A 25,848-nucleotide genomic window follows, 5' to 3' on the forward strand; every position below is an offset into this window, starting at 1 on the left:
ACCCTGTTTTCTGGGTGTAGCCTGTTGTGCCGCAGTAGTTGTTACTCTTCTTCTGGTCTAACACAGAGCCAAGGCCAAGGGGCTTGGCAGCGCAAGTTCGAGCACAGGGTGAAGTCAAGCTCTTGAGAAATTGCTTCCATGCTCCTGGTCACGGTTCTCTCCCATGCTCTCCATGTGTTTACCAGCAGCGCCATCAGCTCCTGAGGAAGCACTGCTGGGCATTTAGTGAATATTACCACACGAAGACTAACGGATCTGGGCAAAGCCTCTACGTCACAACTGGCTGTGATCGACCGTCTTCTCAGCATTTATTGAGGATGCAAGGCGAGCAGCCAGTCTCTTGTGAGAACTCTGGCAGGTAATTGTCGCAGTTAAAGCAAACCAGATGGCAGGAACATGCTTGTGTTTCCTGAAACTTGCTTTCACAATTTGGGACCAAATCTGATATAAAGACTGGGGCCACCTTCAGGATGCTGTGGCCTGGTTGTCACTGTTTGTGTGTATTGAGATAAACGTTGACCAGCTCCCCACATAGCTCGATAGGGATCCAGAAAACTTGTTTATCAGAAAAAAGGCCTTCGATTTAGGGCTTCAATCATGTTGATGAGTCCTGGACATCATCTGAATGTCGGGAGGAGGGTGGAGAGGAAGCAGAGAGAAAAGGTTAGTGGTAGAATATCATATTCACTAATAAAACAAATATTAAAGTAATATTTTGTGCTACATAAAATCCATGAAGTACAGTTTAAGACATTCAAATAAACATTCTCATGTATTCTGCTTAAGACGATTTTGGGCAACAAATGAAATCTGATAAAATGCAAAGGCAAAGATGCAAATGAGAGAAGAAATGCATGTTTCCAAGTGCACTCAGAAGCCATTGCTGTCACGTCTCAGCTGGACTGAGCAGCACCACACACTGCAGTAATTTGCAGGGTTGTTTATTTGCCAGCCAACACCCAGATGTAAGCTGTGGGAGGATGTTATGAGGTTGTTGGATTTAAAAGAAGTGTCACAGCAACAAATGTGGTGCGAGTTTATCAACTCATATGTACCATACATGTACCAAAGATTGACTGACAACATGATAGACACTGAAAGCTGCTATTACTGTTTCGACGCACATCAACACCATTTTTGGAGATGCAAGTTTCGGTTGTGTTAAATAGACGTATTAGTCTGAGGTGGAATGAGGAAGTCACACAACCTCGGGTCGTTCTGAGTCAGGATGAGAAAGCATGCAGCTGTTGGACGAGGAAGGAGACCTCACAACATTGCGTGTTTGTGCCGGATATTCAGGAGACACCTCTGAAAACCCAAACATTAACAGAAGCTGATTTATCTGCAGAGCTCAGTCAGACCCACCACTGAGTGTGTCCTTATGGAGTCATGTTGTTAAGATGTTCACAGCCATGTAAATGTTTTACAAACTCTACCCGCGATCCCAGGAGGAAAATCTGTAAAGTTCCAGCATTTAAGACCCATGCATAAAATATGAAAAGTAACTGTAGCTTTTAATGTATTTTTCTTCATCATTAATTGGGAGGACAGTGTGATTATTCTGTAGCGTTTGTAAACCAGCTCCACATCTGAGAGCAGTGTTGAGGCCAGAGGCAGCAGGAGCAGTTGTGCATGATCCTAATGACTGAAGCAATCTGTGTTTTAAGATATAAGATGAAATAATTATGGAAAAATATACAAGTGTTGGAGCTGACACTGTCGGATGCTGGGAAGTGTGCATTTGTGGGTTTTGCCTGTACCACTAATGATGACATCAAAATGATGATTCAAGCTTCCTTAATGGCGGAAGTGGGGAAGGAAAGGCGGATAAAACTTCAGTAGGGCATTCTACATCTGTTACTGCGATGGTTTTTCTGTTTAGTCTGAGTGCTGAAACCGAAAAAAAACAACTTGCAGGGCCATTTGTATCCCCGCTGTATGAGAAGAGAGACTCCAAAGAACTCCTTCATGAATTAAAGCATAAGCTAAGTACTCAAGATAAAAAAGTGTCAAGAACTTTGATACTTAATATTGTGATACACAGTGGCTGCATCAGTAACACTACAATGACACTCAGTAAAGAACACACCTCCACCAGGGCCCAACAGTCTCCAAATGAAACGAAGTTAAAATTCACTAGAAACTGATTTTAATTTGAATCTGCAGCAAATTTCACACACTCATAAATATCAGTCCCCAAACATGCCTGATATTTTTCCGTGAAGATCCATGAATTCATCTCTGAGAAATCAAGGAACCTTTGAAAAACGCCCCATCTTGCCAAGTAAGAGAGAAGGAAAGAAATTCCTGGATCCGCCCCCTGATCCCGATCCACATCAAAATAACTAAATAATCCAACCAACAAATAAACGGACAGGGGGGAAACAGCCTTCTCTGCAGAGGTAGTGACTGACCTGTGATTTTATTCCTGCTCAGAGGGCCCGGCACTTGGAGCGTGAAGTAACCTCCGCTTCCTTCTCGGTTGTTCGTCTTCGTTATCAGAAAACGTGTGGTCCACAGTGACGCCGTGGCACACAAGATTACGACCTGCATAAAAAAAAAAAAGCACACACACAAACTCAAAAAAAAACTGGTTAAGAAAACACCTCTTTCTACATCATTTACACAACTGATCAATCAGACCAGTTCATCTGAAAAGTAAATCATGTCAATTGTAAATAAACTCACGTTTACATTTCTTCACAATGACTTCTCCCTGTCTGACTACAAGTTCCTTGAATGCCTCGAAACAAACGCCTCTAAATACCTGCACGCTGAGGTCTTCTTTCAGATTTTTGAGATGATTCCACTGGATTTATGACCGGACTGAAAATTCTCTGACTTCATCAATTAAAGTGATTCTCCATCAGTGTCAATTTCGGCACATTTGTTGCAGTTTCGGAGCAATTATCTACCGGTGACCCGTGCTAACCCCTTTGACAACCCCGCACCTACAGTCCCGTGACCGCTATCGGAATTAGAGATCTGGCATTCCACACAAGCCCGGTCACACTCAGATGAAATTGTTTATTTACAGGCAGACGCATGAACACACCTGTTTGCCCCTTAACACTGCCGCTAGCCTGCTCGGATTCACAGATCGATGGATTGTGTTTGATAAAAAAAACACTTTGAGGACTTGAGTTGATTAAAAGATCAAACTCGTGGAAATAATACTAGTGTGGATATTCACAGTAAAATGAAAAATGGAGTCTCATGTAACACTGTGATAGAGAAAAAGAAGCAATGGCCATTTCATCACCTTTCTTTCCTGTTACTCCTTTCCCTCCCTGATACTTCACTCTCTTCTCTCCATTTATTCTCCTTCATCCATCTCTGTCTCGTTTAAGTCCAGTCCCCCCCCCAACCCCCCGATGGGTGATGCGTTTCCCTATGCTGTCACTATCAGATGCTGCACCTGAGGGGATCAGGTCAGAGAGAGTTTCTTCTTTTGTCTCCTCTTCTGGTAAGTCATTACTCCTCTCTCTTATCAGGCCTCGGCAAAATGAAAGTGCAGCCTATGGGGCATGAAGATGAACTGGGGCCGCACATGTCAGCGGGGCAGTGAGCGTGTTGGGTTTGGGTGGAGGTCTAGGTGCAAACTGCCATGTCAATCAGGAGAGCACATACTTCTCCAAACACAACAAATGTCGGAGTGGTCTCGAATTCACCTAAGTTTACTTCATTTACTTGTACGTTTACTGAATATTTGAACATAAAAGATTATCAGAGCCCATCATTTATGTGTCATGCTCTCCAATCACTGTGAAGTGGGCTATGAATCAATTAGTTCCTGGCAGACTGATGCAAACTGGTAGGACTAACAACGCGTTAGGCTCCATTAGTATATTGTAAAAGCGTTTGACATGACTAGATGTCTTGTTTCTAGTGCGGTAATTATTGCCAAGAGAGAACCGCCTAGAAACTGATTTGTTAGACAGGGGAATTAGAATAAAGACTAAGACACACACACACACACACACACACACACACACACACACAATGTTTAAAACGCAGATAATTAAGAGAAGAGTTGAACAAATTAATTGAGGCATTTAGTAAAGAGAGAGGTGCCGTGTGATTTTCACTGACAGGCTGAAAACACAAGAAACTACAGTAAAAGCTTTCTGGACTGCGAACAACAAAGTGTGTGAGCCAAGACCCAAACTGTGCAATCTACAACCTCCATCCGTCTTCACTGAAGCCAGGATGGGAGAGAGAGCATGGAGAGGAGGGTGTGTGTACACGTGTCTGTGTGTATGTGTGTGTGAGTGAGTGAGGGCCAAAAAAACAAAATCTGTGTGAAGTCACTACGACAACAACGTGTTTCGCAAATGTATTATCCTCTCGGGATGCCTGGAGTTTGGCTCTGAAGACAAACAAGGCCATTGAGAGACGATAAGTGGGGTATCCCAGCAGATTGCAGCACCGCGGTAGAGGGGGGATGAATCAGTACGTGTGACATCACGGCCGCTCTGCGTGATGCAGGAAGAGGAGGACCACCTCACGGCCGGCCGTGTGCTAGCAATCACAGCGGACTCTGCTGGGTGGGTTTATGACTCACTGACAAGTGTTTCCCAGAACCCAGCTACCCGAGGGTACGCACTCTGCTTGTGTGTGCTTTTAAGTTCACTTTTAAACCTACTCCTTGCACAATCAATAACGTTCAACTGTCAAGTTTATTAGCCTGTAAAAAATTAGTAAAGGAAAGCTCAAACTTGTGAGATTCACTGAAGAGTCGACATCATTACTGAGTCACATCGTGACCTATGACATCACAAGAAGTACCGGGAATGGGCGAACGTTTGCCATGTTCAACACTTGCACACCCAGTTTCACAAGACATGGTGTAAGTGTAACTAATACTGCAGCCCAATTTCTTGCTTCTGCTTGTGGAACCGTAAATTTAGATAAAGGTGCCCTGAGTCCAAAATGAGTGATGTCAACAGATGGAACGATGTTTAAATTACGCTTATGTGGCTGATACATGAATTATCAGGTAGGTTTGTGTTCACCCTTTAATATGTAGCATTAACCCACTGAGACTGGTTGCACATATAATTACACCTTTAAGAATAGGTGCAATGTTTGCATGCCTAACTAATTAAAATCAAATTTACTAGAGAAATTAACACTTTAACAGACTATCAGTGTGATAAGAACTATCTGAAATGACAGAAAACAACTTTGAAAAAAGATGATTTGATGTGTATTTAGACTTTTTAGTTTGATCAGAGCCCCATCCACGAACATTGAGGAGGCCGGGTGTTTTGACGTATATTGCAGCCTGACACCAGGGGTCAATAAAAATGATGTGGCTTCACTTTGAGAGCTGTCATTTTGTCCATCTTTATTAATATATAATATCACACAGCTAATTGCCAGGTCTCATTATTTCATATATTGCACTGGTTTGGCTCCGATATCAAGGCCTTTGTTATTCTGTTCTGAGTAATTAGAGGGGGATTTTTCTGTTTGGTTTTATAAATCCGTATTACTGTTGCAAAATATTGAGTTGCAGGCTAGAATGAAGAAACTGCATCTATTGTGACTCCCAATTATTCAATCTGAAATATTCAGTCTCATTCAGTTTCCTTCTTATGAAATACACTAAAACACACAGACAAACACACACACAGACACACACAAACACACACACACACACACACCTGTGATTAGGATGGTTTGCTCCTGAGATGGATGGAAGCTCGGAACAGTCTCCTCTCCTCTGTTCTGGCTGCCATCTTCATCCAGAGTTGCTTCATCGTCACTGGAAGAAATTACCCAAGTTTGAGAGAAGAAGAGAAAAAAAGGACAAAAAACTGAGCATCTCATTTTACTGCTCTGGCCAAACCGTTAGGTAATCATCTTTCAATACTTAATATTATTGACCACAAGGGACAGTGGCAAAGCCCGACATGTGAGGAACAATTATGAGTAAAACTTCCATCCAAGCACGTTGGCCTGCAGTAACGAGGGTCTAACAGAGGCTTGTACAAAAGAACAATTGAGCCATTGTCAGTGTTCTGCAGAAGCCAGTAGTGCTGCAAACCACATGTGCTGACCAACGTACTTGCAAGCAACTAAAGCAGATTATAATGATTTATTCTGCATTTGATCAAATGCTGAAGTAATTGTTGCACAATACAGTGTAGCTCATGAAATGTTCATCCCTCAGTTACAATGAAAAGTGCTGTGATGCAAGAAGCCTGTTAGTGATGAGTGACATAATTAAAATAACATCTTGAAACACATGTTATTTTACGGTAGTCTACCGTGTTGACTGGAGGTGTAGCAATTACTTTATTGAAAGAAAGTAACTCAGCAAATATTGTGATAACTGTTAATCCTTATTTTCCTATTTGATGATTCTATTCACTTCTGAAGTGCTTTCTCTCCTCATCTGAATATTTTTGCATTTCTTGGAATTGTAATAGGGATTTCCAGTTTTCTAAAGACCATATAATGGCTTGATCAATTGAAAAATATTCATCGGACTAATATGTATGGATTAATTAATAGTGATGATATTTATTTTATTATCATCAAAAATTATGTGGGTTGAAATGTAAAATAGTCATATATACAGTATATTGCCTTGACAGTGTCTGAAGTAAATCCCCTGAAGCTATTCACAAATCACAACTACACGTCTATATCTCACGGTATCAACTGATTGGTATAACTTTGAGCTGGAGTATCAGACACAGTCTTTTGTTCTGAGCACATATCAACCAGTAAACCCTGTATTTGCCGAACCAGATTTCTCTGGGTCCTTGTTTTAACTGAGGCAAATTAGCCAGGTTTCCTAGAGCATCACAGAGTCAGAGGAGGAGGGCAGGGGACATCTGGGTTCATGACAGCTGCTGACCTGTCCTGCTTGTCAGCAGTCTGCTGGAGCTGGTGGATGTTGCCCTGCAGGCCCCGGATCTTCGCCTTCTTCTCATTCAGCACCAGGACAAAACGTGAGTAAAGCTTCTTCTCCATCGTCTCCTTATCCTGAACATGCTTCTCCAGCCTGGAGCCAAAATCACACAGACACCAATGTGCAAAAAAAACACACATGCAGAGACTCACTTTTGCACATTTACACATGTGCGCATGCACACACACACAGCCAGAAAACTACATGTTTTAAAAGCTGATATTTAGTGTTTATCTGCCGTCTGAGAGCAATTTGTTAAGATGGATGATACTGATACTTGTCAGAGGAATGGAGACGCAGATAAACAATAAGAAAAGATGTAATTTGCCTGGGAAATATAAAACAAAAGACGTAAGTAAATCATTTGGAGTCAGTTCCCCGAAATTACAAGATCAGTATCCAACACTGGGCGGACCCCTCAATCCCTCTGAAATGGGCGACCAGTGATGATGTCATACTCTGTGATTGTTGTGAATACAAACAGCTAGCAGCGCAGCAAAAGCAAAGAGAGCATGCATGCCAACTGGAGGATCAAAAAACAAATACCAGCTCTGATCATCTGAACACCAAACAATTTGACTCTTTCTGTATAGTTCCCATTTTTCTCTCTATCGCATATTCTTTCATAAACACACATATCCACAACCAGCAGAGTTGCTTTCCTCCTCTTTCTTACTCTGTGAGTATTCGATGGTGCTCCTGTTTCAGTCCACAATTCTCCTCCAGTAGCCGGCAGTTTTCTGACTGCAGATCTGTGCCGCGCTTCAGGGACTGGCCAATCATCTCCCGGTTCAGCTCTAGAGGGTCTGGAGCCGGTTGGAGCTCCACCGAGCCCAAGTCCACCTGGAGGAAAGAGGAAAAGAAGAGTTGAAAGCCAAATCAAATCAGAATGGCACACAGTAGGAAGGAATACCTCCACCAAGGCTCAACAGACACATTTAAATTCACTATCTGGATCTTTATCTGCACCAAATTGCACACACTCAGAAATATCAGTCACCTAAACTTGGCTGATTTGTCATCAAATTCCATGAATTATTCTCTGAAAAAATAAATAAAAATGCTGTCAAATGCAGACTAAAAAAGGGTCAGGGTTAGGGTTACTCTGACATGAATCACAGGCCGGATTTGAGTCAATAGCCTAATCCTCTCTTCAAAAGCAGCTATTGAAACCTGCTTAGAGTGAAAAATGAGCAAGCACTTGCACCTCGCCGCTATTCCAAGAAGTTGTGCAATATGGATGTGCAACAAACCATTACATCACACCTCTGTGAAGTGGGAGACTTTTTAGGATGATGATGTGTTTTCTTCTGTCTGAGAGAAATATGGGATGAATTGACTGGTCGGCAGTAAACTGACCAAGTGAGCACACAGTTTCCTCTCTGTTGGGTTTTGTCAGTGGAATCACAGGCAGGCTTCAGAAAAACATTCCTCATTCAGTTTGCAGTTTGGCACTTAGTCACACAGCAGGACTGGGATATTACTGCTGGCTACAGAAAAATGCAGAAAAAATATTTTAAACATTTCGTTGATGTGTAAAATTTTCGAAATTCCACTGAAGCCCTCTATATTTAAATTGGCAAAACAGGAGTCAAATTACAGCAAACAATAATTAACTAGAGAAACCCTCGAGGCGCAGTTTTAAACCCCGAGTGAAAACTGCCTACCTTCAAAGCTGCCTGACGAAACACATTTTCCAAAGGCAGCACAATGTTCATTTGCGTGTTGCCTTGGAGACGTTCCCCTTCACGGACACACAGGGAAAGGTAATGCTCTCGATGCCCTAGAAAACCAGAAGGCGACGAGATGCTAAATCTGCTGGGCTGGGCTCAGGGGTCACAGACCCACTATAATAAAGCCGCCATCTTCAAACACTCTCATAAAATACTTGTCATTTTTTTCCCAGGTTGATTCTGTCCTGGCAGGCCACACAGCTGTTTTTCTCTCCGCTGGGGAACGAGAACATGTTTCAGTGAGTGGACATTCAGTTCACGTCGCTCCCACAGCTTCACTAACTCAACCTACCCTTTAATCCACTTCCATCCATCTTTCTCTTCCTTTCCTCCACTTTCTCTTCCCCTGCCTCTCACTTTACATTACTTTATATTAAAAAATATAGATTTGATCACTTGATCACGACGACGAAATCAGTGATTCCACAAAACTTATTTGAATGGGATCTGGACTAGATGAGACCACCCAGGATCTGAAGCAGCACGAGGTTCCTAGGAACTCGTAAAAATCTAGAGAAACATCAGGATGTCACAGTGATCCAGTGCAGGCTCCTCATCGGGATTCAAAAGGATTTTGTGTGACATGAGATTGATTCAGTGTTTGTATCACATAGTCCTCCGTTAATGGTGAGACCCAGTGAGAACGAGTGGTGTTTGGCTTTTTGAATAGTGTAAATGATCATGGATACTTCAAAGACTTTTCCTCTACCTTTGTGATACCTGTAACTATCATGTGGTAATAAATCAGTGAGGAGGGATAATGTGAAGGTTCATGCTTATCTTAGTCATCACAGTTTTACCTGTGAGATCAAAACTGCTGGAAACACAACCTTCCTTCAATGGATCAACAAAGAAAATAGCCCTCATACAGCTGCTGTTCGTTTTCCTTCCTTCAAATACAGAACTTTTTGTGTTTCACCACTGCAGTAAACAGTATAAATTCCACTTCAGCAAAGGTTTACCTTCAGCTGACTGTGTTGCACGAAAGGAGGAAGGATTCACTAAGTGGACAAGCAGCATGATAACTTCAACTAATCAGTGACAGACAATGAAAACCTCTTTTATTATTGGTTCAAGTTATTTGTTGAACGACAGAAAAAGGCTGAAAGCTCTTTATTTTCTTGAGCTTTGGCTCCTCTCCTGAGAAACAGAGATAAAGTTAAAGGTCAGTCTGCTGCCTGCTGCCAACCTCTGCCAAGGTGTGGGAGGTCAGACTGTTTGTCTATGCACAACCCACGGCCACATACTTCTACTGCTTTTCTTAACTAAAACAACTCAAAGATAAGTTAATGGCTCAGCCTCTGATACCATAAGGCACAATACTTTTTTTTTTTTTTAAACATTGTTAACACCCATATTTTGTAAAACATTTGACTTTAAAAATCAACTCCTTCGGATGACTTTTTGTCACATAATATTACAGATGTTTGTGTGTGTGTGTGTGTGTGTTTGTGTATGTGTGTGTGTGCGTGTGTGTGTGTGTGTGTGTGTGTGTGTGTGTGTGTGTGTGTGTGTGTGTGTGTGTGTGTGTGTGTGTGTGTGTGTGTGTGTGTGTGTGTGTGTGTGTGTGTTTGTGTGTGTGTGTGTGGTCTATCTGTTTGTTTGTGTGAACATCTCCAGACAGCTAGCCAGACCATAAGGTCAAACCCATGGAGAAGGGGGGGGGACGTAGGTGTGGACGACGGAGCCAAAAGAACACAGCCACAGTGAAAATTATTCTATGACCCACTGTGGGCACCGAGGACACAAAGCTTTCCTTATTGCACGTCCATCACACAGCTGGAGACCTCACCCACCATTTATTTCAAATGATTAGAGGACAATAAACTCATTTTAATCAATAAGCACTAATCAATAAAATGGATACAATTGTAATTCAATATGACAATGTCTGTCATATTCATTTATGTCGTTTTTAACTATAAAGTCCAGCTATCAATTGCATCTGCACAATGTCAAGCAAGACAAGAACAATGGCCACATCATAACAATAGTGATAAAACTATAAAAAAAAAAATTATTTTGTTGTCTGAAAATGACTATTGTGCTCAAGTGAACCGGGAAGTAAGTGGGTGAGCACTGTGTGCATAATGACAAAGAGACAGTGTTCAAGGGTGGGCTGAGGTGCACAGAATGGGATGAGTGGGCTCGAGTGGAGCTCAGCTTGTCCCATCAACTCCCTTCCATCTGACGTGCAGGGGCGTGAGGCCAGATAAAGAGCAGGAAGTGAGGGGAGACGGCAGTCAGTCCATTCCTGATAACACATGCATGTTCTCAAAAACAACGGGAATGCTGCAGGATGGCACAGAACACGAGGAAAACACTTTCTCAGTTCTCTGTAGCAGGGCAAGAATAGATTATGTCACTTATAATGTACACACCAACGAGAGAGATTAAGTCTGAGTAAGTGAACAACTAGCATGAGGTGGAGGTTGCTGGTGGTGACAGCAGGAGGGATTGCGTCGGAGGATCAGACTTTTCAATGTGGTCAGGATTGAAATCTGGCTTCCTGTTGCACCAAAGTTTCCCAGACACCAAGAGCAGAACAAAAACGTGAATACATCTGCAAAAGCCAAACATGTAAACAATATGTCCTCATATTTGTTTTTTTGTGTTTGGATGATTGTTGATTTATTTTTTTGAAACCACGAGAAAAGCATTTTGGCCACTTCAAAGTTTTCTCACCAACAATAAGGCTTTTCTCTTCGGGTCTCTCCAAATTGTTGACATTAACTAATGTTGAATAGATCCAAATGGTGGCAGATGCTGCTCTTTGGTATAAGCACACTGATGATACAGTGAAAAATCACACAGAGATGGTTCTGAGAAAGCCCAGATAAGGGGCGCTGCTCTTACTGCAAACAATAGAATGGGTTTGTGCAATTTAACAATAACATTTTATTGCTCCAATTTTCTAAAAACTGGCTTTAGAAATGAGTCCCGTAAAAATTTATTTTGTTATTGTGTCTGTATCTGAAAAGTTTTCACTTTAAGACCTTTATCTCAGTTCTGTTCTCCACACCTCAGAATTTATGATTTGATTATATCAGGCGGAGACGAAATGGACTACTGGCTGCCATCGAGCTCCACAGCAGGACTCCTCAGTGAACAATATAACACATGAGTGCGACAAACACAAAACATGGAACAATCAGTGTCACACACAGACTGATCCAGAATCCTGTGGCTTCAATTACCACAACTGTCAGGCATTAAGAGTCCCAGTCTCCCTGGACAGAAGCTGGTCTGAAGTGAGAGCTGAGCTCCAAGTGAAACTCAAGTGACAGTTTTCATAAACTGAAGGGAAGCATGTGAATAACATTGGTGTGTCTATCTTGCCGCTTGTCACAGCACTGAATCATGTATTTGGTGTAAAATAAAGCCGTGCCCAAGACTAAAGTACCATACAACAATTGTGTTTTCTATTTATGTCAGTGAATTTAGATTTGAAAAAACAAGACTGAAAGAAAGTTTGTGTTGTTTTGTCAAGTGTGAGACAAAATGAGGTTATCTTAAAGAGATGTATAGTCTCTTCCATTTACATGCTCCACTTTTCTTAATCTGCAAGATTATTCAGTGTCTGTGCTGCCAAGTGTCAGTGCTGGATTTTTTCCCCCCACCAATGACAGATTGATACCGTACTTAAATAGACATTAAGGAGGGGATACTGTCTGACATAGCTATTTAAACACCTGCTGAGAAGTAGTTTAACAACCAACACCCAAATTACATTCATCATTACAACTTCTGGGGTCACATAAAATATTAATGTCAGGTTAAGTTCACCACCTGTTTTGTCTCCCCCCGCCTTTCTTCTGCTCCCAAAGGAAACCTGCCTCATTTTTGGCAATGTCTGCACCCTCAAATTATCTGGCTGGGAAAATATGTTCCATCAGCAGCAGGGTAAAAAAAGGTGTTACAGGTGTGAGACAAGACTGGTAGTTTGCAAAGTTATGCAAATAGTCCCCCAGGATTCTTAGATTTGTGTCTACCACACACACACGCAGGATACCGTCTGCAACATTGTGAGCATTGGATTACTATTTATGAACTATAGAAGTGAGAATGGAAAGATTTATTACTCATTTTGTGTGGTGTAGTTTCCCCTTTAGGCAAGAGAAGAAGAAAAACGACCTCCAGTAAAAAGAAGAGAGCTCAATTATGTCATGTCAAAACCACTTAAAGTCTTAAATTAGGGAATATAAAAGTAAAATCATCAGTTTGTCTTTCAGCCACAAAGCTTATCCAGGCACCAGAAATGCAATGTGATTATCTATTATACTACATTTGAAAAGGCCATGATTATCTACCGTTACGCCAAAGGTTGTCCCCAGAAGAATCCCAGGTAGGAGTCAGTTTGTTGGTTTGTAAACAACTCAGCAGATTTCCATGAAACTTGGTGGAGGGATGGGGTATAGATCAGAGAAAACCCAATTCAAATAATGGACAAATCCAGAGATTTTTATAACATCGTGACACCGCGTTTTTCAACATTTTCACAGGCAGATTTAGTGAATTGAAATGTAGGTCTAAAAAATTTGGTGCTAGATTGAAGTTTAGCAGACCATTGGGCCTCAGTGGAGTAGAAATAGAAGATACTGATCTGTCAGGTTTGACACCTGAATGCTGGAAGCTTGGCATCCTCGTCTAAAACCAACAGATGTCTGCACATGTCCGGACACAAACACACACTGTAGGAACACTTGTCTGCACGGCCCACTCTCACAGAGACAAAGAAAGCCTGGGGGAGTTGGAGAAAGAAAAAGGCTCTCAATCAACAGTTGTTTAACGTTGTAAGATGGGAACGGCCCGGCCCGTAAATCAGAGCTTTATGGTCTCTACGGTGTTTCTAACCCACTGGCCTTCTCCCTCTGCTCTCCTCTACTTGCACAGAGCTCCCAGGACCCGGAGTGCAATGCTCGCCCAAGGCAAAAGCATCCCTTTCAGTTGGGAAGAATAACACCGACGTCCACTAAATGCATCGCGACCTGCACTCCATCAAACCTGTCGCTCACTTTGTAAGAACCACCTCAGCAGAGATACAGTACAGAACGTTTTCATTCTTTGTGACCGTAGAATACATTTAACAGGAGATGTGCTTTCACGTAGGACAGGGTTAGCTTACATTATAACTCAGCATTACCATTTGACCAATGTTCAATCAACAAAGCTCTTTTACGAACTGTAGCCATTATCTACCTTGTACTGTTACAATCGGATGACTGGCAACAAACTGAATGATTCCTATCTTTGGCTTTTTCAACTGTGGCCTGAGGGAAACCAATCCTTTCTAATTCTGCCATAATGTTGGACGACTATAAACCTTATCTTTTTAACAGCCCCCTGTAAAAAAGAAGACTTCCTTTCCATATTGTTGTATGTCGTTAGCAGCATTTTTCCTCAGGGAACAGGGACAAAAGGTAAGTGCACAATGTGCGGATTCCGCGTTTTCCTTTTAAAAATACCCACATGAGTTTGCTATGCCTCTGTTAGAAGACTCTGTTAAAGAACTCTTGGTGCCAATGATGAAATTCTCCCAAAACCAGTTCCAGCAAATATCATCCAAATGAGGAGCCATAGTGCCAACAGTTCCAGTCACTTTGTGCTTTATGTCAGGAGGAGAGAAAAGCAGTTTGAAACTGCACACATATCGATGTGAGGAAAGAGAGAACGAACTGTTGCACTGACAGATGCCAGTGCAGGCAATGTTAGTGGTGTTGGTGGAGGCCCACTGTTACAGGTACTGATGAGGCTGCTGTGCCATTACAGCCATCCCAGTGAAAAAAAGGGGCAGCATATTTCACACAGTGCCACTGTCTCCCTGTTCAAACACGAACTTTGTAAACGTCTGCAAAAAAGAGGAGTTTACCTTTCATATACAAAGAACCAAGCAGGAAAATGTCCATAACGTTCAGATGAGTGTTGGCGCCCGGGTGGAGCAGGAAGGAGGCTGGACATGATGTATAAATTCTGTTGCATGCTGTTTTTGTTTACAGTGCATTGACAACGGCATCGGCCCTTATCGCCAAAAGCTCTTGAATCTTGTTGTCTTTCCAATCAGTGTCTTTTACTTGGATAGCACCTTTTTTTCCTCCCAAGATATTTGTATCCTTCCAGTTTTGTGTCCGGCACATGTTTGAAACGTCATAAACTTGCTCATTGTGAATTTTCCTGACATTTACCTGCTGTATTATCATTTGGGATCATTTGTACATTTTACAAGGGGGCTGGCAGGAAATGTCCAGGGAAATGTTTGACTGAAATTTCACGCATTTGGCCACTCAGGACAATGAGACCCAACATCGGTGCCTGCCTGGAGGCCGCATCTGTCTGAGCACATCCTTAAAGCTGCTGCTTGTGTGACTTTGTTTAAAGTATTTGTTAGCTGGACGAAGATGTCACCACTCTAGAAATAAGTTGTTGTAAATATCGAACTAACGCTTTTGCTCACCGTGATGTCATCACAGAACTTCTGATATGAGAGATGACAGTGATCTGGAGTCAGGTGGAAAGAATAGGCCTTCTTGTCGCTCCCTCTGCCTCGTCCTCCTCTTCCTTCACCACTCCTTGTTAGTGCTAGAAGAAGATCCTTCACATAGTTTTCTCTTGTGACTCCCAGTTCACTGGCTTCGTTTGTCACCTCATCTTCTGAAACTGAACACAAAGGCGTTGCTAAAACAGTTTGCTCTTACAGGCATTTTTCTCATTTTTGTGTGATATTCAAGTCCCAGTTGAGAGTAACCCGACAGAGGGCTAAAGGTAAACTGCAGACAAAAATATAAACAAGGATTATGTGCGTGGATGCATGTGAAAGGGGATTTTAAGAGAAACATGTAGAGAAGGGAATGTCATCAACTGTTTCACAGCTGCTCACAAGGGGTTGAGAGTCCCAATTAACACATCAAACACTGAAACGCTGACGACCCAGAAGCCCCCACATAGCTGTCACAACCCCAGCGCTGCCTGTCAGCTCTGCAGATGGACAGCGATGGAAAGCTAGGGAGCAGTTATGTTCCAGGTGTCTTTCCACAGTAAACGTACTCATGTGCATATTTAACCACACACACACTGAACACTGACTTGCACATACAAAGACAACCCTTGTAGCGTTTAATTTAATTTATACACCTGTAAGCTGCAGAACAGAAGTGAAGAGGGACGATGAAACAAGGTCATTGCTGTCCCTCTGGTTAAAGGACCCAGAGTTACAATGTTATGAGATTGGGTTCAGCCAGGTGCCTGCACAATTAGGACAGCGAGGTACAGGATAGTCAATGGCTAAGAGATTTAAGTCTTTAAATGAAATTACATGTTAACACACAATTGAGCAAAATAAAACCACAAGAGATGTTGCATGAGAATTAGAGCTTCACAGATGTATCTAATGACCATGAAAACATTAGCCGCTATGAGCCTTTCACAGACATATATGTATTTGCGTCCATGTTTGCTAGTATGAAAAGTTTAATTTTACAAAATAAAGAATCCAATGGAAAAATAATTTTCTGCTTGGTTGTATTTGTGTTTTTCTTTTAGTCATAGTTATAATCAATTTCTTTGCCATATGGGTTTGATATCGACATCAGCCCTGAAAAATCCATATTGATTGGGGTTTATTTAGAATGAAATGTACCTTCTCCAATCCACGCCGAGCTGCCATCAGTGAGAGCTAATGTAAATCCAGCACCCAGGTCCTCTGCCCAGTCCACTCGCAGGAAGTAGGGTGTACTTGGATCAGTGGTTATTGTGATCTGGCGGACTGTGCCACTCATGTCTTACAAACTGTAGACCTGCAGAAAATCATACATAGAAATTCAGAAACTCTTTACAATGGATCATTGTGATTCATTTTCCCAGCAACGAGACCACTGCATTGTTTTTCCAAGTCATTTAGTGGCCCAACTGTTAGCGTTTGGCTCTGGGCCCCCATGCAACGAAAGTCCAATCAGTTCAGTTTGATGTTGCAGAGTTGTGTTAATCTTCCAGTTGAAACAATGCGCCTCATTGTTTCACTAGTTGGATTTGGTAATAAAAGTCCTCGTGTGTGTCCTCGATGGGGGTCTCTGAGTCAGAGGAACTACAGGGAGATAAACAGGTTTTGGCAGGGTTGTGTGTGGGAGCATGGGCTCCCTGGCCACCAGCAAAGTAATTACATGCTGTTAAAAAATAAATAGAAGAAGATCTACATAAAGGCAGAGTTGCTGTATGATTTGAATTTTTCTGTACATTTATCTAAGGATATGAAATGCAAAGAATTATTAGTGAGGACATCCTCAAATTTCAATCTGGTAAAAATCCCCTCAAGGACTGATAAATCCAAGTAAGCTCTCAAACTGTCGAGCTCAACTGAGGCTATAAAAGCTCCACTAAACACAATGACTACACTACATTATTACATATTAGATAAAATTACTATTAAAGGTTTTTTTTTTATTTTACATCTCATTTATTAAATTTTAGTGGATAATTTGGGACAAGTAGGACATTTCCAGAATCGTCGCCACCATTACATTGTTTATCTCCACGAGAGGCTTGAGAAAGTTTTACTTGATTACGGATGTCCAGGTCAGAACATGCGATTAGTGCTTCCACGTGAAGTGAGAGGTGAGTTGATAATCTTCCCTGCTTAAATACAGGGCAAAGTGTGTGGAGATGGAGGGAAAAGGACAGCTAAAGTGGTAGTTAGCCAAGCTGGACATGTTGGAAAAAATGAAAATGAGGGCCTTCGGACACTATGCTGTAAGTTATGACCTGACAGCACGTTCTTTTGGGATTCTTTACCCCCTGACATGAGCACACGATCAAGGTTGTTCAAAATGAAACATGCAAATGTGCTCTCTCCACACACACACAGAGATACACACACCAGTGTGTGCATATGTGCATTCACACTAAGACCCTTGCAACAGCTTAAAGTTGACCCTTTGTGCTTCTAGAAGGGGTGTGGCTGGATGAAGGGCTCAACTTTAACCCCATGAAATGAGCCCGGCTACTCATTAGTTACTGTAGCATCTGTTCCGCAGGGACTGTGACCCTGTGGTAATGACAGAAAGACACTCAAATTAAATAAACAGCGCTGTCTGTCAGGAATGGAGAGTTGTTCAAAGTGTCCTCCTGTTAGCATCTGTTCAGTTATTTCGATCAGCACAGACTCCGTGGAATGCTTAAATCATGAGCTGCAGCTTCCCTGCATCCCTGACATACAGCCGTCATCCTCTTTCTGAGGCCCTCTGTAATTTTTTCTTCTGCTCAACCATTTATTGTCTTTTCTTCTCTCTTTCTGTCGCATTTAAACACCGTGAGACACAACTCTGTGCAGGCCATAGTTGGTAAATGACTCATAAATAGAGCCTGTAATTATGCATCCTGTGTCTTAAATGACAAGATCATACAGAGTAGAGAGAGGTAAGCCAAGGCAGTTAACTGTCTCTTTAATGGGTCCTGACAATTAGGCCTGTCCTCTTGATTTGCTTTCACTGGACTTTCACCTCATGCTTTCACCAATTCAAGATGAAAAGGACAACTCCTTGTTAGTGTCCTGTTGTCATCCTCAGGGATTAAAGCAGTGCTGCCCTAAACAGCAGCAGAGTGAGCAATGGCATTTAGGTCTTTACTCTCCCGAGGTATTGACTAGCTTAAGCCATTTGACTGATAGAGATATATCATAAACTAACATAAAAATAAAATAATGACATATACATTAAAAAATTGACAAACCACTGCAAGAATGTCAGAATATCAGACTCTCAGATTTGACTATTTATAGGTATGTGATGCCCTGCATGTAGATCCGTAGATTCAAGACTGGAGTGGTCTCTTGATTTCTTTGTTAGGTGTTTCACATCATCAAGTTCAATATCCATTCTGTGCAACAGAATCAATGTTTATATATATATATATATATATATAATTTGCACTGTTTTCAGAGGTAGAGCTTTTCATTTCTCTGTACTACTTTCTCTTGTGCAAGGATAATACAGGTTTTACATGATAAATCAATGCCTACAGGTTGAAATCTGGCCTCTGATCTGATCTGGTTTACACTATGATCATATCAAAGGCTGAGTTGTTAAGCTTCACCAATACCTGATTGATATGTGCCTTGACCTAAAGATCAAGTTTGTAGAAACTAGTGTAATTCAACCATGGACATTTTTAGTGCTTACGTTCTTGCTGCCAGCAGAGCAGACAGTGATATAGTGGCAGCGGGTCAGGGTCATTGTCCAACTCGTGCTGTTTAACAAAGATGTTCATTTTCTAAAATCCTTATCATATAATGTGGCAAATTAAATTAAAATTGAAGTGAATTGCAAATGGCATTGTTGACAACTAACTTCAGACCTAATCGTCTTCTTAGTGGATTGTGTGGTCACCGAAACTAAAAAACGCCTGACAGAATGCATCAGCCTCTCCACTGCTTGAGTAACCCAACTCCCTTGACACAATCTGGAATCAAAATAGTAAATCTACTACTGCGAGATCTGATGACACTCTAAAACCACTGGGTGAAAGGTTTAGTGAGAACAAAAGCATTCCTATCAGACAAATTCGACTGAAATCACACAGGGATAAAATACTACTTCATTCAGTAAAATTTTTCAGAATAGAAACTGCAACTCAAACTCTTTACACAGGCAAAGTAATCTGCAGTGCTGTCCCACCAACTTCAAAGGTCACCTCTAAAATTCAGGTCACTTAAAAGATGACTAATTTCAAGAATAGGAAAACGGTTCAAAACAGAATACCTTGCTACCCTTTCAAGTGTTGTCCACTTTATCTCAGCTCTTTCATATAAAGTTGGAACCATCTTGCTAACCTTGAATTCAGTTGCACAATGACAGGTCATTTTCACATCTCCAATATTCACACAGGAATAAACTACAGCAGTGAAATCCTACATTAAGCTCAATCCCAACTGCACGGCAATTCTCCATGATGATTATGGCTGTGTAAAAGTAGAGACCCTGGAACATTACAACCTGTGGAAGCACAACACTGCCCATCACCATCATGCTCATAATTGATTCTTATTTAGTTTGAAGGTCAAAATGGCAAAGAAACCGTGTGGCTGTCACTTTCCAATGTCCCTTTCTCTACAATCAAAACCTGTGAACACTACTATTACTTGAGTAAAGTTTTATGGTATTGAAATGTGTAACAAAAAAGAGTTTCACCCTTTTATTTTCTCTCGTAACTAAAATACATTTTACACAGACTGACACTACATCAAGCCTTGATTTGACTGCAGTAATCCGGCATGTACCGTACTGCAATGTAAATTGGTCAGTGCGCTGTACAATCCTATAAAACGTACATTAAGAGGACTGTGAATCCGTTTAAAGTTTACACTTGCTCAGCTCTCACTCTTATAAACCAGACATTTGTTTTTTTTCCCACCAAGTTTTCATCCACACTCTTGTCATAATTTAAAAAAAAAAAGCTGAAGTGTTATTTATGTGTGGTTAACAAGCTGACAGACTTCTTTTTACATGAAGAGCTCTGCAGGAGTGTCTGGGAAGGATGGGTCGAGGGAGATGTGAAACATGGTTTAAACGCAATCAAGATGCGCGGCTGGTTGGAGGGAGGGGACTTCATTGTGAAAACCTCGAGAGAGAGATAAAGAGAGAAAGAGAGAGAGAGAGAGAGAGAGAGAGAGAGAGAGAGAGAGAGAGAGAGAGAGAGAGAGAGAGAGAGAGAGAGAGAGAGAGAGAAAAGAGGACCACAAAAAATGCCAGCCCTAAATCACAGAGAGAGAGAGAATAAGAGATTTAGGCTTTTAACGAATAAATACCAGTCAATTATGTGCATTATTTCAACACAGGATTTTGTTTTTAGAATATTGTTTTAACTTTGAAGCTAACAAAATATTAAATATAAAAACAGAGGAAGCCATAACCATGAAATCTGTGTTTGATGTCGAACACGTTTAATTTTCTAACAACACATACATGCTCTGTTTCCCATAATAATCATGAAGTGGTTTTAAATGCAGATAAGACTAAATTCATAGTATTTTCTCCATCAATCCAAAAAACTATTGTCCAGTCTACCTTCATGTCCGTCTTCGACCATGGAGACATTCTAAACTGCCACGCAGCCCCATCAGCTCTCCAGCAGTTACACCCACTATATCACTGAGATTACGCTTCATCACAAACAACATAATTGTTCTCTGTATCACTCGGTTGGATAGAGGTCATTACAAACGAGAAGAGACATCTCATGTTATTCATCTATAATGTTCTCTTGTTAAAACTTCCAACTTTCCTCAGCTCTCATTTAAAAACAGTAAACACAGCACAAGACCCAGTAACTTAGCTTTAGACATGCCTCAGGTACGCACCTTGACATTGGCAGAACGTGGATTCAGTTACTATGCACCTGCTAATTTATATGATTTATAAACTTCCCTGGAACTAAAGTCATAATTTTAAATCTTTGCGACGTGATGTTGTTTATGAATTTATGTTTATGAATCTTTACGAATTTATTTGACTGTGGTGTTTTGTTGTTGCTCGTGTTTAATTGCCTGTGGCTGATTGTGAATGATTCTTGATCTCAAGCCTCCCTTGAAAAAGACATCTTGATCTCATGTGGCTGCCTTATTAAATAAAGACTTAATTAAAATATATGTATATTATCTCAGCTGTAATTATTGTTGACAGCTTAATAATATTGTATTTATAACTTCCGGGGTCCTGCATGTCATGTTTAGCTAGCTGTTAGCATCTCCACCAGTGCTAAATTGTTGTATGTGGTTATATTGTCGGTCTTGAACGTGCTACATGGAGAGCACCCTAGTTTTCAGTGTGTCTGTCAGACGCAGGTCGCTGTAATTGATTGTGTTAAGAACATTTAACGAACCCATTTCCCTTGAGGAGACTCACGTTTCTCTGTGGACAAATCACTGCTGCGTCCAGACGAAGGGTTCTGAGTGAGAAACTCTTGTTATCGCTGCTTCTACTCTTGGTTTCTTCTGACAGTTCAAGATTCAACTTTCAACTCTCATTCCTCTCGGCCAATCACAGTGCGTGGATTTTGCGGCACGCTGCGGCGACACGCTACGTAAGCTACGTCACTGGCCACGTTACGTAAGTTCCACAGAGCAGGAAGTGTGATGTGGCTCTGACTCGCCGACAAAAATGGTGAGTTTTCCACGAGTGTTCTTATTTTCCCGTGGCTTCCTTTTAAACTACAGTCTTCACAGCGTGTTCTCAGTGTGAGCTGCGCGACACGCAGCCACAGCAGCTAATGCTAACAGGCGAGGGGATGCAGGACGTGTCGTCAATGCTAAGCTACTTAGCTAGCACTGGCTAGCTCTGTTAGCATATCGAGCTATCACATTATGTTCCTGTGCGTTAATATCACGATATTAGTAATGTGTTCAGCACGGAAGTAAATGTGGCACCGTGAGTCGATTGATATCAACTTTAGATCAGGAATCTGTTCGATGATCACAGTGAACACGAGCAGTGCGAGGAGGCGTTTGCCACGTAGCTGCACAATAGTTCAGTGTGTGTGTGTGTGTGTAGATACGAATTGTTTATAAACTGGTAATAAAGTGAAAGTCTGAAAGTGAGTAACAATGGTAATCTGATATCATGAGCACATCACGTAGACAGTTTATTAGAAGTTTAGTTTTTATCGTGAACTCGACTATATAAGGTTTGTTTTGTCAATTATTAATGTTGAATCAAGTTATAAGGTGTATTTTCACCATGTTGGTGAGCAAATATTTCAATGGTAAATTCCGGATTTTGATTGTTAGGGCACACATGTAATTGTCTTATGATAATGTCTTATTAGATTAATTACATTAATAGAAGGGGTTGTGTTCACAATCTTTGCAAAAGTTTAGCTTCATATCTTTTCAAAAATTAGAGTAATAACCCTTGAATGGTTTATTGAATATATAAGCATCGATGTATCTCTTTCAGATATCCTCTGCTGCTGATAAAACTAAGCTAATGTCCAGAACAGAGTTGTTTATTGTTATTATTATCGTCATGTTCTAACTTCATATGTCAGGTTTTATATGATTAAACATCCTACCCATTCATTTATAACAAAACAAAGAAGGTCCAACTTGGACAACGTACTTTGTACCATGTACTGCGATTTTAATATCGATTTTAATTTTTAATTGCTTTCGTGATAGGAGCAACAGGTGGTTAAAAACTGGCCAGTTTTATAAAGAGATAACTAGATCACCAACAACCTACTCAGTCTGGTCTTTTGTGACATTGGCCTTATGAGATATGGATTTTCAAGCCACAATACCCATTTAGGATGTTGTTGATCCTATGAATTAATATACTGACATTAAAAAAACTTTATATGGAGCGATTTTGACCATCTATGGAAGAACAAGCGGTCTGGTGATTAGTCTTTGACAGTCACGTGGCTCTAACTAGGTCTTCGAAGCCAGCCAACTCTGGTGACTCACATCACCAGGTAAATCAGCTGGTACATCAACTTTCCTCAATCCATGTGTCCTGGCATTCATGTTACAAGAAATCAACTTCAGTGAATTTGGTGGTTGCTGGATTTTGACCTCTGCTTTAAAATTGCATGAGTTCTTGTTGGTACTAAATATATAATTTTCTTTCTTCTTGCAGTCAGCTATTTTCAACTTCCAGTCGCTGCTAACAGTGATTCTCCTCCTGATCTGTACCTGTGCCTACATCAGAGCGCTGGCTCCAAGCTTGCTAGACAAGAACAAGACCGGGTATGATCAGATACTATTTTAAACAACAGTGATGTTGCCGCTGAAGTCTTAAAATACCAATCTCTGTCTCTTGGAATGACACACAGGTCACAGCGGCTTGTTTTCTTCATCTTACTAGTATTTATTCATATATTGTATGTATACACAATTTCTAGTATACAAGGTGAAAAAAGTCCTGACATACAAAGAAGCAGTTTAAATGAAAAGATGGCCTCAGAATAAAGTACTAAGACTCAGTGCTTCCCACTGTATTCATGCTATAATCACTGACAGTGCTTAAACAATTACAAGACACACAACGTTTTTGTTGTATAAAAATGCTGTGATGTCCTGTCATCATTACCATTTTCAATTTTAACAGTTGATTCCATGTAGTGACTTGTTTTTCAATTAGACATAGGTTTTTTTGTCCTGCTGATCCTCAGAATTATTGTTTGCATGGCTTTGAGACAGAGCCAAGATATTTATATCAATAAAGCTAAAAAAAACAGAAATAATGTGCATTGTTTTTGGGTTAGTTATGTTTCCCTACAAACTATACATACTCATTGATGAATGTGAATTTTAACTTAATCAGCATTTCCATCTTTAACCCTGTGTCAATTCTGAGGACACTTACTTATTTTTCAGCTAATAAGAAGCTTCTTTTGGTAGCAGAATATGGTAGCAGCCTTAAATAAGCCTTTCCCCATCACTGGATCTTTATTATTCTTGGATGTTCAAACTCTATGATTCACTTCAAGTGTGTCACAGCCCAAGACCATGCACGTCCACACACACCCACACACCATGGAGCAAGGAGTGACATCCTGTTTAGACAAACCCATGAGATTTTGTGGCAGATGGGATGATTTAGTAATTTTCCCTTTTGATCGATTGTTAGATGGAAGCATGAGCCATTATTTGTATTGATTTGGTTTCACACATCATGCCAACTTATTTTTCTTTGGTAGTTATATACCTAAAATCTGCCGGGAATAAAATGTCCTTGCACATTTTCTGAAATAGTGTATTGCACAGAAAAACCTATCTATTATATAAAAAGAAAAGGATTGTAGAAAATATTACGTTTACACCAGGACAAGTCTTTAAGAGAACATTTCAAGATGGGATGCTGGCACATGTTTTATTGTGAAGCTTAAAAAAAATGAATATGCACAGACTTGCAGTCCCACTCATTCAGGCCAGCAGACACATCAAATGCGATATTTGTCTCAACTGTCATAAACAAACAAAAACTGAATTCCCCCCTCTTCCTCTGCAAATACTTCTTGCATGGAAATGGGCAGAGGAGGTCTGAGCAGCAGTTTCTGATTCCACCACTTTTATATCAACACAGCACCCAACCTCTTGTTTGATTCTGTCTTTTTATTGTTTTTTTTATTCAGTAAATTAACAATTAAGTTTCAAACAAATGGAGCCCAATAATGATTCTTGAGTGTAATAATTGTCATTGTTTTATCTTTTAGGATTCTAGGGATTTTCTGGAAGTGTGCCAGAATAGGTATGTTATTCTTTTTTTTTTACCTAAAGGAATAATATTGCTTAGCAGTGTCACCTTGACTTAAATCTTGTTTCTTCTCTCTAGGTGAGAGGAAGAGCCCCTGGGTGGCTTGCTGCTGTGTCGTCATGGCGTTTAGTATACTGTTTCAGCAGTAGCAGTCCGAAGGAAGGCACAAATGGAAACATTGGGGAAATGAACAGACAGCAAGGCACGAACAATACGATCCTAGAAGCACAACAGGACCTCTGGTGGTTGTCACTTAAGATGATGTAAAAACAGAGACTTGTCACCACTCGTCGTGGCCACGGAGGGAGAGAATGTGTGTTTGTGGGTGGAGGGGCGAGGTGATGGCCCCAGAGTGTGTCTCGATCCCTCCACAGACCTCCAGGTCTGTCCTTGTGTTTGCTCATGATGTCGAAGGTTTACTCCAGTTGTATGTGTGATCAAAGGATAGTTTGTCCAAACATTTCAAACAGATTTATTTTTTTCCCCCTCTAAGTTTGTCACAATGGCATCGATTGTTGAGAATCCTTCACAAAAATCCTCCTTCATGAATGTGTATAGGTAATTCAGTCATTCAGACTTTTGTTTGTTGTATCTAAAATGGTGATGATATTCCATAGCAAACAAACTGGTATTCTAGCTCTCAACATGTCAAATTGTCCTACATATTTGTCGCCGGGAGCCGCTGATGTTTTTAAAGTCAGTCAGTTTGTCACTATTTATTAAAGAACCTTTTTGGAGATCTGGTTTGAGAAGGCTAATTTGTTTCATTAAAATCAAAAACTTAACCACTTTATTGGTGTTTGCTGGTTGTGTTAATGTTAAAATTAAGTATCTTCATAATGACTTCCAACCTGATGACCACCTTTTGACACTGTATGAACACTGTAGTTAAGTTAGAGTTCCTTGTAGGTTTTGGGTGAAGAAGAATCTGTAACTTTAAGAATCTGCAGCT

At 40.8% G+C, this 25,848-nt stretch overlaps 2 protein-coding genes across 2 annotated transcripts; one reads left to right on the forward strand and one right to left on the reverse strand.

The window, feature by feature from the left end:
• Positions 1–500: 500 nt before the first annotated feature.
• Positions 501–17,579, reverse strand: LOC133002344 (DNA repair protein XRCC4-like). Its single transcript, XM_061072139.1, has 8 exons — positions 17,523–17,579; positions 16,292–16,448; positions 15,110–15,312; positions 7,602–7,768; positions 6,872–7,018; positions 5,670–5,770; positions 2,415–2,547; positions 501–621 (listed from the first exon to the last, which is right to left on the reverse strand). The coding sequence occupies exons 2-7, from the start codon at positions 16,428–16,430 to the stop codon at positions 2,423–2,425; spliced, it is 882 nt and encodes a 293-aa protein (XP_060928122.1). The 5' UTR covers positions 16,431–16,448; positions 17,523–17,579; the 3' UTR covers positions 501–621; positions 2,415–2,422.
• A 4,164-nt stretch (positions 17,580–21,743) lies between these two features.
• Positions 21,744–25,635, forward strand: tmem167a (transmembrane protein 167A). The gene is made up of 4 exons (XM_061071415.1): positions 21,744–21,803; positions 23,277–23,386; positions 24,856–24,890; positions 24,975–25,635. The coding sequence occupies exons 1-4, from the start codon at positions 21,801–21,803 to the stop codon at positions 25,043–25,045; spliced, it is 219 nt and encodes a 72-aa protein (XP_060927398.1). The 5' UTR covers positions 21,744–21,800; the 3' UTR covers positions 25,046–25,635.
• The last annotated feature ends 213 nt before the right edge of the window (positions 25,636–25,848 follow it).

The sequence above is a fragment of the Limanda limanda genome, chromosome 5 (genome assembly GCF_963576545.1).
Source record: "Limanda limanda chromosome 5, fLimLim1.1, whole genome shotgun sequence".
Classification (NCBI taxonomy): domain Eukaryota; kingdom Metazoa; phylum Chordata; class Actinopteri; order Pleuronectiformes; family Pleuronectidae; genus Limanda; species Limanda limanda.

What these genes read in the sequence shown, in the direction of transcription:
- LOC133002344 (XM_061072139.1), bottom strand. Translation starts at nt 16,430, where the DNA reads ATGAGTGGCACAGTCCGCCAGATCACAATAACCACTGATCCAAGTACA. An exon ending in CACCATCGAATACTCACAGA is followed by an intron (nt 7,019 to 7,601) that starts GTAAGAAAGAGG and finishes TTTTGGCTCCAG; the next exon opens with GCTGGAGAAGCATGTTCAGG. An exon ending in ACTGCTGACAAGCAGGACAG is followed by an intron (nt 5,771 to 6,871) that starts GTCAGCAGCTGT and finishes AATTTCTTCCAG; the next exon opens with TGACGATGAAGCAACTCTGG.
- tmem167a (XM_061071415.1), top strand. An exon ending in CTAGACAAGAACAAGACCGG is followed by an intron (nt 23,387 to 24,855) that starts GTATGATCAGAT and finishes TTTATCTTTTAG; the next exon opens with GATTCTAGGGATTTTCTGGA. An exon ending in CTGGAAGTGTGCCAGAATAG is followed by an intron (nt 24,891 to 24,974) that starts GTATGTTATTCT and finishes TCTTCTCTCTAG; the next exon opens with GTGAGAGGAAGAGCCCCTGG.